The 18,914-nt window shown below is 45.7% G+C and overlaps 1 protein-coding gene across 1 annotated transcript in view; it reads left to right on the forward strand.

The window, feature by feature from the left end:
- The window catches only part of PIWIL1 (piwi like RNA-mediated gene silencing 1), a gene marked incomplete at its 5' end in the record, with an annotated part of 210,131 nt that overhangs the window by 70,294 nt on the left and 120,923 nt on the right, over nucleotides 1–18,914 (forward strand). The window contains 2 exons of the mRNA XM_068134816.2: nucleotides 11,158–11,269; nucleotides 11,373–11,502. Of these exons, the coding sequence (XP_067990917.2) occupies nucleotides 11,158–11,269; nucleotides 11,373–11,502 (242 nt within the window). The remainder of the gene's footprint in view (nucleotides 1–11,157; nucleotides 11,270–11,372; nucleotides 11,503–18,914) is intronic.

Here is an 18,914-nt window from a genome sequence, read left to right on the forward strand (position 1 = left end):
ACTGAGTACCCTTGTCCCTCTATACAAGGGGAAAGGTGACCCTCTGGAGTGTGGCTCGTACCGAGCGATAAAGTTATTGGAGCATGGAATGAAGGTATTGGAAAGGGTGTTGGAGAGGAGATAAGGAAGAAGGTGAAGATCGACGAAATGCAGTTTGGATTTATGCCAGGAAGAGGAACGACAGACGCGCTTTTTATTGTGAGGCAGTTGCAGGAGAAGTACATGGAGAAGAGGAAGAAGTGTTATGATTTATGGGAGCGAGATGTGGGTAATGAACGTTGCCTTTTTTTTTTTTTTTTTTTTGTATACTGAATCGAGGCTCGTGAAAGAGCAGCAACGAAGGGTGGAAATGCGAATGGTTCGGTGGATGTGCGGAGTGTCGTTGAGAGAGGAAGACAAGTGATGAATTGCGAAAGATGATGGGAATAGAGCCTGTGATTGATGCTGTGAAGAGGAACAGGTTGAGATGGTTTGCTCATGTGTTGAGGAAGGATGAAAGTGACTGGTTGAGAAGAGTGATGGAAATAAATGTAGAAGGAAGTAGAGGACGGGGAAGACCGAGAAAGACTTGGCTAAAGACGGTGGAAGAAGACATGTGGGCAAGGGGGTTAACAAGGAGAGATGCAGAAAATAGGGCAAAATGGAGAAGATTGTCATGGGGACCGCAAGGCTAACCCCCGCTCTTGCAGGGAAAATGGCCTTAAAATGCATGTTGTTGTGTTGTTTATTGTATGGAACTTTTAACTTTGGTAATTCTGATCATTCTGATTATCCTTAACTCAGTGCCATTTTAAGTTTTAATTTACTTTAAAAACCAATTTCTCTGCAATAATAGGACCGATTGAGATAAGATTTTCACCATATGATGGACTCGGTCTGTTGAATATTTTAATGGTAATTATGACGTCACAGGTCACGTGGTTCGGTCGCCATATTGTTTTTCGTGAAAACACCAAAACCCCTTTTTCTCTGCAACGGCTGAACAGATCGAGGCCAAACTTTGCAGCCAGAATCGCATACCCATGACGAACAAAAAAAGCCAGCGGGCATGACGGCATGAACCTTTAAAACCGAGCTCCTCCCTCATTTTTGATCCAATCGAGGGGAAACTTCACAGATCTGTTCAGCATGTCAGTCTACTAAAATATCCTTTTGGAATTTGCGATAGGGCACGTGGTTTGGCAGATATCGTTAATTAAACGAAAATATTTTTAAAAATGGATATCTCTTGTTTATTCTCGAGTTCTCCTCAAGCCGCACTGCGCGTCCTCAGCCTCGTCTCGCGAACGTCAACAGCGCGACACAGCGCGCGCTTTCTGGAGGGGCAGAGCCAAGCCGAGCAACATATATATATATACACCGATCATTGATCGTGAACCGAAAAATATAATAAATTACTGATGGTTTCAGATTTATGATGTTTTTAAGCATGAACCTTTAAAACCGAGCCCCTCCTTCATTTTTGATCCAATCGAGGGGAAACTTCACACATCTGTTCAGCATGTCGGTCTACTAAAATGTCATTTTGGAATTTGCGATAGGGCACGTGGTTTGGCAGATATCGTTAATTAAACGGGAAAAAAAAAAAAAAAGGATATCTCTTGATTCGCTAGTACCTCAGACCGTGAGTTGGTAATAATTTATATAATTCACACAGTGCAATACGTGCAGGCCGCTCCACGGAGCGACCTTGCGGGCTTATCAACGAGGCGAGGCGTGACACACGTGTCTCAGCATACCTCAGATCAAGTTTGAAAACCAGCATCAACCGTGCATAAATTTGCATATTCGATCATTTTTCACAAAGTTATAGCACTTTGAACTTTGGGAGGGGACATGCATTGCAGCGCAATACTCAGAATGCTTGTTCGTTCTTATTCGTTTATTCGCTCTTATTTGTTCGTTCGTTCTTCGATCACGTGTTTCACCCCCATTCCATTTTCCATTTCCCCAGATAGTTTTCACTGCTCAATTTAAAAATGTTTAAACTTTCCCCTGAAGAACTGTCTTCTGTCGTATATTATAATTTATAACACCTTTTTCTTCTTCTTCTATAAAAGGATGCTTTCGACTTGCTCACCAAATCTATTCATTGCAAAAAAAAATTCCATCTCTTACAGTTATTTTCTATCTCTTTTCCATCTCTTTTCTACATTCCCGAAACTCTCCTGCACTCCACCCCTCCTTCAGCGTTCTCAAACGTATTTTCGACTCGAAGGTCACGAGAAACTCATTTTGCAATAAATGTTCGTTTCCCATTAATTGTACACTTTCTAAAATCCAATCTCACCCCTCCCCTCCAAATCTTCCCCATCACCCCTTCCCTCCAAAACTTCCCCATCACCCCTCCCCTCCAAAACTTCCCCATCACCCCTCCCCTCCAAATCTACCCCCTTGCCCCTCCCCTCAAAATCTTCCCCATCACCCATCTCTTTCAAATCTTCCCCCTTGCCCCTCCCCTCCAAGTCTTCCCCATCACCCATCCCTTTCAAATCTCCCCCCTTGCCCCTTCCCTCCTTAACTGCCCCCCACACCCCTCCCCTCCGAGACTCCCTCGCTCCTCACCTCCTAGACTCCCCTCTCACTCCTCCTCCTCAAAGCGTCCTCCCCACTTCTTCCCCCTTCCAACTTTCACCTTCATCTCCCCAAACCTTCTGCCTCGCTCTGCCCCCTCCTCAAATAACACCTCATTGTGCCTCACCCAATCACCATCAAACCTTTTGTCCGCCCCATTCTTCCATTTCTCCAAGCTATTCTGAAATCTCTGACACACCTTCAACAGCTCTCCCGACCACTTCCTCCTCTTCCACATCTTACCCTACCCCAACGCCCCACCCCCTGTTCTGTATCCGATGCTTCCCCCTTCCTCTTCATTAACGGTATGGACCTCAAACATCCGGGGCCTTCGCTCAAACTTGACTGATCTCTCCACACAGGTTGCTTCTGACAAACCAGACGTGATCTGCTTAACAGAAACTTTCCTCCTTCATGATGTGTCTGATTCCTTGGTATCTCTCCCAGGTTACTCCCTCCTCCGGTATGATAGACCTGAGCCTCGTCCTGGAGGTGGGGTTGCTTTCTTTATAAAAAAAACTCTTCCTCACTCGCCCTGCACTGCCCTCTCTCCACCTCACCCCCAGGAATACCTTTGGCTGCGGCTTCCCCTTCGCTCCCACCTTTTGTTCATATGTGTGTTGTTCCGTCCACCAAACAGTGATGACTCCATCTACATCTCGCTGTCTGATAATATGGACCAACTTCTATCTACCCATCCCAACTCTCTCTTCCTCATATGTGGTGATTTCAATTGTCACCATGCCAGTTGGCTGGGTGTGGGTACCTCTCTCACCAGCCATGGCTCCTCAGCAAAGGACTTCTGCGACTCACTGGGACTGACACAATCTGTCAATTTCCCGACCCGGATCTCAGTCAATGGAGCATCTTCAATTCTGGACTTGGTTATGACTAACTTCCCTGAAAATGTTTGCTGCTCTTCTTCTGCTCCAATCGGCTCATCTGATCATGTGCTTGTTAAAGTGGACATCTCTCTGACCATTCTCAGAGAGCCTCCTCAGCGGCGACGAGTCTGGCATTTCACTCAGGCCAACTGGCACGGTCTTCAAGCAGCCATCGATCATCTGGACTGGTCTCCCATCTCTACCGCCTCTGACATCAGCTCATCCTGGGAATTCTTCCAAAGTAAATTGCTCTCTCTCATGCACAGATTTATCCCATCTCGTCTTCAGTTGTCATACCCTTCCTCCCGTCCAAGGTACACGGAATCTTGTGTTGAGGCTGTTGCCCAGAAACAACTTGCCTTCGTCTCCTGGAAAGCAAATCCAACGGATGGAAATCTCATTTCCTTTTACAAAGCCCGAAACAAGTGTGTGACCACCCTCAGGCGAGCCAGGAAACAATATCTCTCCGTTCTCAAGACCGAACTCTCTTGTCTGTCTCCCTCTTCCAAATCCTGGTGGCGTCTGGTCAAATCTGTTTCTGGTGTTTGTTCCCCCTCCATCCCCTCCCTCACTTCAAACGGCTACACGGCTGACTCCACACGTGAATAAGCTGAATGCCTCAACTCTGTGTTTGCCTCTAAATCTTGTGTCCAACCCCATCGCTCTCTGTACCCACCGTACCCAGTCATACCCAGCTGCTTCTGGACTCTGTGTCCTTTCCTCCTGACAAGGTGGAAAAGTTTCTGTCAACCCTCGACTCTGATTCTGCAACTGGACCTGACGGCATCAGCCCACGGGTCCTAACATCCTGTTATTCCGCTCTTTCACCCCCTCTCTCTGTTCTCTTCACCCTCTCTTTTGCTCAAGGTCATCTGCCATCTGCTTGGAAATCAGCCAACATCACCGCTTTGCACAAAAAAGGTGCAAAAAGAGATCCTAGCAACTACAGACCAATCAGCAAAGTCATGGAATCCATCATTGCTTCGGATATGAAATCTTTCCTCTTCTCCAATGGCTTGATCTCTGATCATCAATTTGGTTTCAGACCTGGTCACTCTACTCTGGACATGCTGCTTCTGCTTTCTCAACAATGGATGGAGGTCCTCAATGCCAAACATGAAATTAGAGCTGTCTCCCTTGACATATCACGTGCCTTCGATACGGTCTGGCACCCCGCTCTGCTCACCAAACTCTCCTCCTTTGGTATCCATGGAAATCTCCACGCATGGTTGGCGGACTTCCTCTCGAGTCGTCAACGTGTGGCCCTGAATGGGTTTCTCTCATCTCCTCTTCCTGTTCAGGCTGGAGTTCCCCAAGGCAGTGTTCTGGGCCCAGTGCTTTTTCTGGTCTTCTTCAACGATCTCTCTGACTCTTGAAAATCCTCTCTATCTCTTTGCTGATGACTCTACTCTCTGTCGCTCCATTTCTCATCCCTCAGATCGGCAGTCTGCAGCCTCCTCACTCTCTGCAGACCTGGACAAAATCACAGACTGGGCAAACAAGTGGAACATGTCTTTCAATCCTGACAAATCTCACACTCTTACGATGTCTATCCGAAAAGACCGACTGGACAACCCTCCCATACACTTTATGAATAATCCTCTCCAAGAAGTTCTGTAACTCAAGCTTTTGGGTCTCACTATCTGCCATGATCTTTCCTGGGAAAACCACATTTCAAATCTGGCCTCCAAAGCCAGTCGCCGACTGGGCATCCTCCGTCGTGCGAAGTCTTTCCTTGGCACACCTGAGCTCCTCACCACATACAAGGCTTTCATCCGCAGCTCAATGGAATACTGCTCTCCCCTCTGGGCCGGTGCTCCTGCTTCACACCTAGCTCGTCTTCACGCTGTTGAAACCAAAGCATTCAGAATCCTTGGAATCTCCCGCGATGAAGCTAACTCCAAGGGCCTTTCACTCACTCACCGCAGGCAGGTTGGTTGGCTTTCCGTCTTCTACCGACTCCTCTCCCGCATTGCCCCCCCAGCTCTCTCTGGGCTCTGTCCCCCAAATATTCCGACAGGTTGCACAATATCTGCCTGCAACCCTCTTATGGTTAAACTGCCAAAATCAAGACTCTCTGCTCACCTTCACTCCTTCATTCCTCTTTTCTCCCACCTATGGAACAAACTTCCTCACTCTCTTCAATCCCACTCCTCCCTCCAGGTCTTTAAAGTGCAAGTAAAGTGATAATATATATTGGGCCTTATTATATAATATATCCTGAAGTTATGTTTTACTGAAATGAAATCTTTGAAATATTATTTTAACTATGAGAAAAACACTTTTTCCTGGAAATTTCCCGAATGAATTTCAAAAGTGGGCGGGGCGCATCTGTGACGTCACGAAAAGACAATGGGCTTATTGAGGTCAACAACTTGGCATCAGCAAGTGCAGAAATACTTGTGGAATTTGATGGTTTTGAGTGGGATTGAGCGAGTTTGTGCTGGAATTTTCGGAGGATGAGGGAAGTTCTTGCGATGGATTTGTCAGAGAAGAGATTGAGGAATTTAATGTGGATTTTGCTGGGATTAAACCCTATATGTTCGAGCCGGAGCGCGGACGCTAATCAGGATAATGGCGGACCACGAAACACAAATGTCGAGGAAGAAGCATACAGAATGGGAAACGGTGACTGGTCATTTCTTAACTAAATATAAATGTACATACTTTCACGAATGACAAGTATTTTAAGTATCGCCGCTTATGGACATAACATAATGTGTTGAGTGTAATGTTTTGTTGCAGGTGTGCATGTGGTCACTGCCAAGCAATGGCCACAGTCAGGGAATCGACGTGTTGTCACGAGATTGGACACACACACACGTACACACACACACACACGCACACACACGTACACACACGCACACACACCAGACCCCCCCCCCCACACACACACACACATCCCTCCCCCCCCCCCCCCCCCCCCACACACACAGCCACACACACCCACATTCCTCCCCCCCCCCCACACCCACATCCCTCCCCCCCCCCCCCACATCCACACACACATCCATGCACACGTACCCCCACCCCCCACCCCTAACACACACACACACACACCAAACGCCCCCCCCCCCCACACACACACACACACACATCCCTCCCCCCCCCCACACCCACACATCCACACATGTCAATCCATGCACTGATTGCAGAAAAAGCCATTTTAAAAAGAAAATTAACCTGAAATTGCAGAGACAGAATTATTTATTTTATCTGAGAAGCCACACGCGGTTTCTTCTTTAGTTTCTCACAACTTTGTGTGAAATGCGATCTAGTTAATGCAGAACAGCCGTACGCCACACACTTCCGTACCATTGTCAATTGACACACGCAATAAGTAAAAATAAGCAGGTAAACATCACACGGCATATCAACGCGATAGCTTTGTGATGGCGATAAATCATCTGTTCGCAGGCGAAGTCTTTTCGTGACGTCACATCCCGGGAAATGCCGAACGCTTCCGGTTTATTGCATATGAAGATGTGTTGAAAAATGGCAAAAATATGCTAATTATGTTAACTATAATCACTAAATATTGTGTATTGCCAAATAAATGTTAAAAATGAACATAATTCTCCCTAATAAGGCCCAATATACATTGTCACTTTACTTGCACTTTAAAACAGCTGTTCACCACCATCTCTTATCTTCCCCCATCCAAAACCTTGATCTTTTCTACCCCTGCTAATTTCACCCCAAATCCACTTTTTTGAAATACCAACTTCTGTCCTGGAAATCCTTGGTGTCCTTGTGTTTTATACTTCTCCCACGCCTCCTCCCCCCATGCCCTCTCCCTCCCACACATCTCCCGATGTCCCTGCTCTCAAATGTTGTGTTTGTGTGCTTCCCCTTCTCTCCCCATCTTGTCTACCGCTCCCTCTTTTTATATATTTTGTTTGTCTGTTTGATTTGTTTGTGAAATAAATGTTAGCTCTTTCACGAGCCTCGATTCTGTCTTTAAAAAAAAATAAAGAAGAAGATATTATACAACAAATATCATGAAACATTTACATTTTGTAGCCCATTATATAATTTAAATAAACATAAATGCAAATTTCGCATGTGGAAAAAGGAAGTACACCCTTGGCTCTTATAGGTGGTATTGCGCCCTTTGGCAGAAACAACCTCAAGTAGGCGTTTCTTATAACTGTCTACCAGTCTCTGACATCGACTGGGAGAAATTTTTGCCCACTCCTCCATGCAGAATTCTTTCAGCTGTGCGATGTTTGAGGGGTTTCTTGCATGCACAGCTCGTTTCAAATCCCCCCACAACATCTCGATGGGATTTAGATCCGGGCTTTGACTTGGCCATTCCCGAACCCTCCATTTTTTTTCTTTTCAGCCATTCCTTGATGGATTTACTGGTCTGTTTTGGGTCATTGTCATGTTGCAAGGTCCACCTTCGGTTGAGCTTCAACTTTCCGACAGATGGCCTCACATTATCCTCAAGCACCCTCTGGTTCAATGAAGAATTCATAGTGGATTCTATGATGGTGAGCTGCCCAGGCTCTGATGCAGCAAAGCTGCCCCAAACCATAATATTTCCACCACCATGCTTTACAGTTGGTATCAGGTTGTTGTGGTCAAATGCTGTCTTTGGTTTTCGCCAAACATGTCTTCTGGTACTGTGTCCAAATAGCTCTACCTTTGACTCATCTGTCCAGAGCTCATTGTTCCAGAAGTGCTGGTCTTTGCCTTGGTGTTCATTGGCAAACTTTAGTCTTGCCCTGATGTACTTTCTGGGCAGCAAAGGTTTCCTCCTGGCACACCTCCCATGTAGATCAAATTTGTGCAGCCTCTTTCTAATGGTAGACTCGTGCACTTTGACATCAACAGTGGCAAGAGCTACCTGTCGGTCCCGTGATGACATTCTGGGGTTCTTCGAGACTTCTTTCAGCATCTTGCGGTCTGCTCTCGGGCTAAACTTGCTGGGTCGGCCTGGCCTGAACAAGTTGGCAGTTCTTTGGAATCTTCTCGATTTGTAGATGATCTTCCGGACAGTCGAATGATTGATTTCAAATTGTTTGGAGATCTTTTTAAATCCCTTCCCAGACTCATAGGCATCTATAACCTTCTTTCTGAAGGCCTCAGAGAGCTCTTTTGATCTCGGCATGGTGACGCCGCACACTTCAACAAAGAGCAAACCAAACTAAATGTCTGAGGTTTAAATAAGACAGGTTCCCCCAAGATCCTCTCTGACGATGTTCTTATCATTTGCACCTGAGCTGGTGCACCTGATTCTAATTTTAGGTATTTGAAGTAGTGATAATTGTAGGGGTGTACTTACTTTTTCCACATGCGAAATTTGCATTTATGTTTATTTACATTATACAATGGACTACAAAATGTAAATGTTTCATGATATTTGTTATATTATATCACCTTTATCTATCAATATTGTTGAAATGAAGATCAAATAGCTGTATGTTGAAATATGTTGAAAAAGTCAAAACTTTACGTGGGGTGCACTTACTTTTTTACATGACTGTGTTTATATATATATATGTATATATGTATATATGTATGTATATATGTATGTGTGTATATATATATATATATATATATATATATATATATATATATATATATATATACATACATATATATGTGTGTGTGCGTGCGTGCATGCATATATATATATATATATATATATGTACCGTGTGAGTCGATGGAATGTGACGGTTTTTAAAGCGTTATTTTGGAGAACTGGGTTGAATATAAAGCAAAACGCTTTCAGTTGAAAAACAGAAGTGGCATGCGATTTATTAATCTTTTCTTTTCTTTTTTTTAAATAACATTTTTTAACCCTTTGAGTATGAATGACAACCAGGGCCGCAACCTGCGAAAATTTTGTGTACGGATGAAGTTACTACACGTCATCGACTATACCTATAAATAGATCGTCAGTTCGTGGTTGCATTCCCGTACCAAAATGCCAAATTAACCCCATACCGGGGGTATTTTTATCAAAAAAAAAATCCCGTACTCAAACGGTTAAGTGGCCTCCACCAAAATGGATATTGGATTTTCATTCAACATGTCCACGAACTGCTTACAAAATTCCAGTCGAGCGACTATCGATTTCTTTCAGACTGCGCAATTTGAATTTTATTGTGATGAAATTGGAGGTCATCGTGCAGAATACGACGAACACTCACGACCGATATGTTCAACGCAGCCGATTGATGCCCGGCAGAGCGAGTTGGACTCGCAACACCACTTCCCTAACTCTCCCAATGTTCTCTGGTGTGCGTACCATTTGTGCACTGCCAACAAAGTGATCACAAACACTTCCGGTGTTGTCGAATTTTTCCACCCCCTTCAAAATAATGTTACGAGAGGGAATTCTACCATGCAACATCAAACTCGCGTCTCAATCTTCTCTGCACCTGCACTACCAATTTGCATTCAAAAAATGCCCTTACCAAGAACACGCGTTGTGGCACAGACCAGTTCTCCAAAGTGTCTCTCACGACACTGACTGGAGAAACTGCGCAACTTTCAGATCACGTGACACACAAGGTTTCCCCCACCACAGTGTGCCTTTTGCTGCAGCTGGTTTCAGAAAACCGTCACATTCCATTGACTCACCCTGTATATGTAGAGTTATTTATTTCGTTGTATTGAACACTATAGAACACAAATTGTGTTGTTTGCACTTCCAAAAACCTTCAGTTTAGCAGTACTTCAGCAACATTTCACTCGATCTCAAAAAATAATGTGTGCGACATGCTCTGAGGGCAGAGTAGCAGCAAGATTCAGACAAAATTACATTGCCTAGCTTTGCAACGACGGACCTAACTTCATTCAAATTGTCTGTTTAAAACATCTTCATTTTCTTTCTCGAAAATCGATTCAAAATCATCAGTTTCACCGATAAGGGTTGTCCAGAGGTTCAGCTCTGGACTGTTCCCTTTGACCTATTCTATTAGTCCGTGGGCTGAGTAGGGTTTACATGCACCCCCCCCCCCCCCCCCACAACTTAACTTCCCAGGTATGTCCATGTACGCCCCACCTTAGGGGTTAGGAAAAACCATGTTAACAAAAAAAAAACTCATTCCCAAGGTACCTCCCACGCATATTTTGATGTTACCCCCCCCCCCCCTGTGTCAGTGATTTCCGAAAATTAGGGGTAGGCGAAATTCAAATGGCCATAACGTTTTACCTCGTCATCCTATGGTTGCATATGACACCTCAAAATGTTTGTCCTGGGACACTCTTTACAATGATATGTGTTATATGCAAATGAGGTCACCAGAGGTCAAACTATGAGGGAATGAGTTTTTTTTCTGTTAACATGGTTTTTCCCAACCCCTAGGGTGGGGGGTACATGGACATACCCGGGAAGTTAAGTTGTGGGCGGGGTGCATGTAAACCCTACTCAGCCCACGGACTATATTGCCTTTGTATGGTCAACATCACACCTGTTTTTCAAGGTACACGAACCTAATATAGATCGTGCCCGGAAACGCAAAGCAAGAGTTTAAAACCCCCCCGGCCCCCTGTGTCAGTGATTTCCGAAAATTAGGGGTAGGCGAAATTCAAATGGCCATAACTTTTTACCTCGTCATCCTATGGTTGCATATGACCCCTCAAAATGTTTGTCCTGGGACACTCTTTACAATGATATGTGTTATATGCAAATGAGGTCACCAGAGGTCAAACTATGAGGGAATGAGTTTTTTTTCTGTTATAGGTACAACAACAGGACTTACCGCGTTGATGACATTGAGTGGGACAGAAATCCACAGATGGAGTTCCAGAGGAACAATGGGTCACAAATCACATATGTGGACTACTACATGCAGGTTGGCATTCTGTCCTTTTCACCTTTCAAGTTTAATAGGACTGCATCGAGTGCAAGAGCTTGTGACTGATTGCTGTCTGTGCTTGTCGATGTGGTGAATTCAGCAATACAATCAGGCTGTGACCGACATGACACAGCCTCTTCTCGTGAGCCGTGCACGGAGACGCAGTTCTCAAGGAGCAGCATCCACAGAGCTGGAGCTTCACTTGCTTCCAGAGTTTTGCTTCCTCACTGGCAAGTGTTGCAGGAGTAGAGGGTGGGTGGGTAGTTTACCACCATATTGTCTTTGAGGCCATTTAGCCTCCAAACTGGTAATAATGGTGGAAGCATATTGTTCTTGTATGTTATTTTATTTTTTTGAAAGTCAAAAGGCCAGAATTGCTGGGGTTTCTTACAATTGTAATTCTTAATATTTCATATGATATATTCAATTAACTTTTTTTTTTTTTCCTTGTATATTTTTGTATAGAAGATGGAGGCTCATGTATGAGCTAACATTAATGACAAAAAAACCAAACAGACACATAAGATAATAAAGGGAGCAGGAGACTAGATGGGGAGAGGGGGCGAAGCACACAAGTACAACATTTGAGAGCAGGGACATGGTGAGATCTGTGGGAGGGAGACGGCTTGGGGGGGAGGAGGCATGGGAAGGCGGGGGGTGTGAAAGGTAAAAACCACATGGACACAGCTTGGACTTCCAGGAAAGAAGTAGGTATTTCAGAAAAGTGGATCTGGGGTTGATTAACGGGGGTAGAAAAGATCAAGGTTTTGGATGGGGGAAGATAAGAGATGGTGGTGCACAGCTGTTTCAAAAACCTGGAGGGAGGATTGGGATTGAAGAGAGTGAGGGAGTTTGTTCCAGAGGTGGGAGAAAAGAGGAATGAAAGAGTGAAGGTGAGCAGAGAGTCTTAATTTTGGCAGTTTCACCAGGAGAGGGTTGCTGGCAGATCTTGTGCTACCCGCAGGAGTATTTGTGGGATAGAGCACAGACAGGGCTGGGGGGGGGGGGGGGCAAGGCCAGAGAGAAGTCGGTAGAAGACAGAAAGTCCACCTGCCTACGGTGATTGAGTGAAAGGCCCTCAGCCTTTTGGTGTGGTTGGACTAAAGCTCCCCCCATCCATCTATGTGTGTATTTGTGTAATAGAAAGAATGCTATTCACTGTGCAGCTTCATCGTGGGATATTGCAATGATTCTGAAAGCTTTGGTTTCAACAGCATGAAGCCGATCTCGGTTGTGAGGCAGGAGCACCAGCCCAGAGGGGAGAGCAGTATTCCATTGAGCTGCGGATGAAAGCCTTGTATGTGGTGAGGAGCTCAGGTGTGCCAAGGAAGGACTTCGCACGACGGAGGATGCCCAGTCTGGCGACTGGCTTTGGAGGCCAGCTTGGAAATGTGTTTTTCCCAGGAAAGATCATGGCAGATTGTGAGACCCAAGAGCTTGAGTGACAGAACTTCTTGGAGAAGATTGTTGACAAAGTAGATGGGAGGGTTGTCCAGATGGTCTTTTTGGAGAGACATAGTGAGAGTGTGAGATTTGTCAGGATTGAAAGACACTTGTTTGACCAGTCTGTGATTTTGTCCAGGTCTGCTGAGAGTGAGGACGCTGCAGACTCTCGATCTGAGGGATGAGGTCTGGAGCGGTAGAGAGTGGAGTCATCAGCAAAGAGATGGAGAGGATTATCCAGTCGGAGAGATCATTGATACAACACAACAACAACAGGCATTTTAAGGCCATTTTCCCTGCTAGAGTGGGGGTTAGCCTTGCGGGCCCCATGACAATCTTCTCCGTTTTGACATTTTCTGCATCTCCCCTTGTTAAACCCTTGCCTGCATTTCTTCTTTCACCATCTTTCGCCAAGTCTTTCCCGTCTTCCCCATCCTCTACTTCCTTCTACATTCATTAACATCACTTCTCAACCAGTCACTTTCATCCTTCCTCAACACATGACCAAACCATCTCAACCTGTTTCTCTTCACAGCATCCATCACAGGCTCTATTCCCATCATCTTTTGCAATTCATCATTTGTCTTCCTCTCTCTCAACGATACTCCACACATCCACCGAACCATTCGCATTTCACCCTCTCCACCCTTTCCGTTGCTGCCCGACGTTCATTACCCACGTCTCGCTCCCATAAATCATAACACTTCTCACACATGCAGCATACACCTTTCCCTTCAGCTTCAACGACACACTCCTCGTCAGCACGCCACTCAGTTCCCGAAACTTCTTCCATGCACATATCACTCTCAACCGTTGCCGAGTCTGATCCACCTTCTCCATTCAGCATGTCTCCTAGGTAGCAAAATGTTTTCACACCTTCCAGCTTCACGCCGTCTCCAAGATCCAACTCAACATTTCCTCCATCTGCAGCTCCCTCTGTGCACACCTTACACTTGAATGTGGCTGCCACACTGGTTAATGACCCTCTTAGACCACTACATTTTTGATGAACCCCCTCTGCGCACATTGTATATTGAATGGAGTTCACTCCGACACCCTTCCTCCACACAGCACACAACCACTTCCCAGTTCTTTCCACCTCACCACATGCTTTACCACTTGCCATCACCTTCGTTTTTTCCGATAGTCACCTTCAGACCTTTTGTCTCCATACATTCCTTCCACTTGTTCATCTTCTCCTTCAGTCCATCCATACTTTCTACAATCAACACCAGATCATCTGCATTCAAGAACTCCCACGGTAAACCCTCCTTTACATTTACATTACACGGAGAGATCATTGATGAAGACCAGAAAAAGCACAGGGCCCAGAACACTGCCTTGGGGGAACTCGAGCCTGAACAGGAAGGGGAGATGAGAGAAATCTATTCAGGGCCACACGTTGACCTCGACCAGAGAGGAAGTCCGCAAGCCATGCGTGGAGATTTCCATGGATATCATAGAAGGAGAGTTTGGTGAGCAGAGCGGGGTGCTAGACCGTTTCGAAGGCACGTGATGTGTCAAGGGAGACAGCTCTGATTTCCTGTTTGGCATTAAGGACCTCCATCCATTGTTGAGACAATTGAGCCTGGTGTTGGCTTAGCGGTTAGGGTGCCGGCTTGGGATCCTATGATCCTGGGTTAGAATCCCGGTCGATCGCTGAATTAACGCCAGGGGGGTTGACTCAGCCTGTCATCCTTCCGAGGTCGGCAAATTGAGTACCAGCTTGCTGGGATGAATGATCACGGTGTATACCCCGATTTAGAATCGGTACACCGTATCCCTGCGCATCGTAAGAGCGTGACCAAGGGTTGGCGTCAGGAAGGGCATCCGGCCATAAAAACATTGCCTCAAACAGGGAACCATGATTGTCATGGGGCCTGCAAGGCTAACCCCCGCTCTAGCGGGAAAAATGGCCTTAAAACGATCATTCATATTCATTCATTCATCCATTGTTGAGACAGCAGAAGCAGCATGTCCAGAGTAGAATGACCTGGTCTGAATCCAAATTGATGATCCGAGATCAAGCCATTGGAGAAGAGGAAGGATTTGATATCTGAAGCAATGATGGATTCCATGACTGCTGATAATATAATTGGTAGCAGGCTGATTGGTCTGTTGTTGCAAGGATCTGTTTTTGCACATTTTTTGTGTAAAGCGGTAATGTTGGCTGATTTAAGGTTATTGTTTTGTGACACATTTTACTCAGACACCGCAATTTCAATACCCGTGAAATTTCAGAGTTTCTGGCAATAAAGCTGGTTGGTCAAAAAGCTGGGTGGCCATCTTTTATCTACGATTTTATTTTTTTATTTGTTTCCCCCCAAAAGTAATTCCTATCTTCTCTGGAACCGCAAGCCTAGTTAGTTAGCTGAATGGTTAAGGTGGTTGGCTCAAGATCGCAAGATCCTGTGTTTAAGCCTTGGCGTGCTGTTGCATTACCACCAGGTGGGTTGACTCAGCCACTCATCCTTCCGAGGTCGGCAAATTGTGCCCAAATGCCAAGAAACTGCTTTGGCAGTCCTTTGCATCGTCACTGCAAAAATGAGTGGCCATCCAGAACTACTGAACCGATTGATAAGAAATTTTTGATACCATATCAATGGACACATTTTACGAAGGAGAAGTATCTCTGTTAACCCTTTGAGTACAGGATTTATTTTTAATAAAAATACCTCCGGTATGGGATTAATTTGGCATTACGGGAATGCAATCACATTTTGACGATGTATTTGTAGGTATAGGCGATACAACAACAAACAACATGCATTTTAAGGCCATGTTCCCTGCTAGAGCGGGGGTTAGCCTTGCGGTCCCCATGACAATCTTCTCCATTTTGCCCTATTTTCTGCATCTCTCCTTGTTTAACCCCCTTGCCCGCATTTCTTCTTCCACCATCTTTAGCCAAGTCTTTCTCGGTCTTCCCCGTCCTCTACTTCCTTCTACATTAACTTCCATCACTCTTCTCAACCAGTCACTTTCATCCTTCCTCAATACATGACCAAACCATCTCAACCTGTTCCTCTTCACAGCATCAATCACAGGCAATATTCCCATCATCTTTCGCAATTCATCATTTGTCTTCCTCTCTCTCAACGATACTCCGCACATCCATCGAACCATTCGCATTTCCACCCTTTCCAGCCTTCGTTGCTGCTCTACGTTCATTACCCATGTCTCGCTCCCATAAATCATAACACTTCTCACACATGCAGCATACACCTTTCCCTTCAGCTTCAGCGACACTCTCCTCCTCATCAGCATGCCACTCAGTTCCCGAAACTTCTTCCATGCACATCTCACTCGAGCAACCGTTGCCGAGTCTGATCCACCTTCTCCATTCAGCATGTCTCCGAGGTAGCAAAATGTTTTCACACCTTCCAGCTTCACGCCGTCTCCAAGATCCAACTCAACATTTCCTCCATCTGCAGCTCCCTCTGTGCACACCTTACATTTGAATGTAGCTGCCACACTGGTTAATGACCCTCTCAGACCACTACATTTTTGATGAACCCACTCAGCACACATTGTACATTGAATGGAGTTCACTCCGACACCCTTCCTGCACACAGCACACGGCCACTTCCCAGTTCTTTCCACCTCACCACATGCTTTACCACTTGCCATCACCTTTGTCTTTCCGATATTCACCTTCAGACCTTTTGTCTCCATACATTCCTTCCACTTGTTCATCTTTTCCTTCAGTCCATCCATACTTTCCGCAATCAACACCAGATCATCTGCATACAACAACTCCCACGGTAAACCCTCCTTTACGGTCTGAGCCAGCACCTCCATCACAGCTACAAATAGTAGTGGACTTAGTACCGACCCCTGATGCACTCCCACCTTCACCTCAAACTCACCACTGTTCCCGTCCTTCGTCCTTACAGCTGTGCGTGCTCTTTTGTACATTGCCATCACTACTCTGATCAACCATTCCTCCACGCCTAACTTCCTCAATGCCCATGTCAATACTTTGCGTGGAACCCTATCGAATGCTTTCTCCAGATCAACAAACCCAAAAAACAACTTCTTCCTCTTATCCATGTACTTCTCCTGCAACTGCCTCACAATGAAAAGCGCATCTGTCGGTCCTCTTCCTGGCATAAATCCAAACTGCATTTCGTCGATCTTCACCTTCTTCCTTATCCTCCTCTCCAACACCCTTTCCAATACCTTCATTCCATGCTCCAATAACTTTATCGCTCGGTACGAGCCACACTCCAGAGGGTCACCTTTCCCCTTGTATAGAGGGACGAGGGTACTCAGTTCCCAATCCACTGGAATGCGGCCTTCTTTCACCACCAGATTACAGATCTCTGTCATTCTCTTCACACCCCAACTTCCTGCTGCCTTCAACATATCTCCCACAACTCCCGTCGGCCCTCCCGCTTTTCCACTCTTCATTGCTTTTATCGCTTCCTCAACTTCCTTCTCAGTTATCTTCTCTGCCGGTCCTAAAGCTGGGTTACTCTCTATGTTGCCATCCCATTCATTCTCTGTATTCAACAGCATTTCCATATATCTTTTCCATCTTCGTTTAATTCCATCTGGATCGACAACGATTTGTCCCACTTCATCCTTCAAGCAACTCACCCCCATCACATCACACCTCTCTTTCGCTATCTGCTTTGCAATCCTGAATACTGCTTTCTGACCCTCTTCCGAATCCAAGCGTTCTCCGAACATTTTCCTACATGCCTTTGCTACCTCTTTCTTTGCAGCCTTCCTGGCTGCCTTATAACTTTCATGCTCTGCTGTTTCTGCTCCCGTACCCTTTGCCTTCTGCCACTCTTTGAACTTCTTCCTCTTCTCGTCAATCCTCTTTCCAACCTCAACATCCCACCACCATGTTTCTGAGTGCCTCGGTGGTCCTTTTGTCCATCCACATACCTCACCAACGGCTCCCAACAGACTAGCTTTCATTGACATCCAACCACTTTCAAGCTCAACCACATCATCCTCTACCCTACTCAGCCTCTCTTTTAATGCCTCCCTTACTGTCACCTCTTTCAACCTCCACACCTTCATTCTCGGTTGGTACTTCACCCGCCGAGCTCTCCTCGCACCTTTCACCCTTATGTCGCAGACAACCAAGTGGTGCTGTGAAACAGCCTCCTCCCCCGGGATCACCTTTGTGTCCCGGAGGTGCCCCCTATCTCGCCGACGCACCATCAGGTAGTCAACGGTTGTCGTCGACCCACCTGACGTGTATGTAACAAGCTTATTGTCCTCTTTCTGGAACTGAGTATTACAAATCAACAAATCAGCTCCATCAGCAAACTCCAAAATCCTTTCACCTTCTCCATTTCTCACACCATATCCGTAACCCCCATGAACTCCCTCAAAACCATCCATACTCCTTCCCACATGTCCATTCAGGTCTCCTCCCACCACAACAACTTCCTCATCTTTCACGTTTTCCATCAGCTTCTCTATCGCACACCAGAACTTGTCCTTCTCTTCATCGCTTCGACCAACCTGCGGAGCATATCCCGAGATGACGTTCACCAAGAGCTTTCCAATCATCATTTTCACCATCATCAACCTATCACTCACTCTAGTCACACTCACCACACTGTCTACAAACTCCTCAGAAAACAGGACACCAACACCATTCACGCCCTCCGGGCACCCTTGCCACACAAACTTGTATTTCTGTCCCTGCCTACCCTTCACCATTCTCACACCACTTCCCTTCCATCTCGTCTCTTGCACACAACATATGTCCACTCTTCTTCTGACCAATACTTCCACCACTTCTCCTGATCTCCCTGTCATTGTCCCCACATTCCATGTCCCAAACCTCAGAAACCGATCTCCACTTCGGGCTGCACCCTGCCCATATGTACTTGTGATTGTCATGGTTCTCTTTTTGAGGCAATGTTTTTATTCGATGACATTCGATGATGTCAATAGTCGATGACGAGTAGTAATGTCATCCGTACACAAAACTTTTTTGCGGGTTGCGGCACTGGACGTCGTCCGTACTCAAAGGGTTAAATAAAGCGGAAGCTGCACGTCCATCAAAATTTACCGATTGGGAAGTTGATTGGGAAGTTGATGGAGTAAATTTGTGTGAACATATACATTGTAGGCTATGGTGATTGATATTTGAACATTCGGGACCATATCTTCCTTGATGATATCCTTATTAACTTTGACATTGATGCCAATTTTGTCAAGTGATGCAGAT

Source organism: Myxine glutinosa, chromosome 13, assembly GCF_964187855.1.
Source record: "Myxine glutinosa chromosome 13, kmMyxGlut1.1, whole genome shotgun sequence".
NCBI classification, from domain to species: Eukaryota; Metazoa; Chordata; class Myxini; order Myxiniformes; family Myxinidae; genus Myxine; species Myxine glutinosa.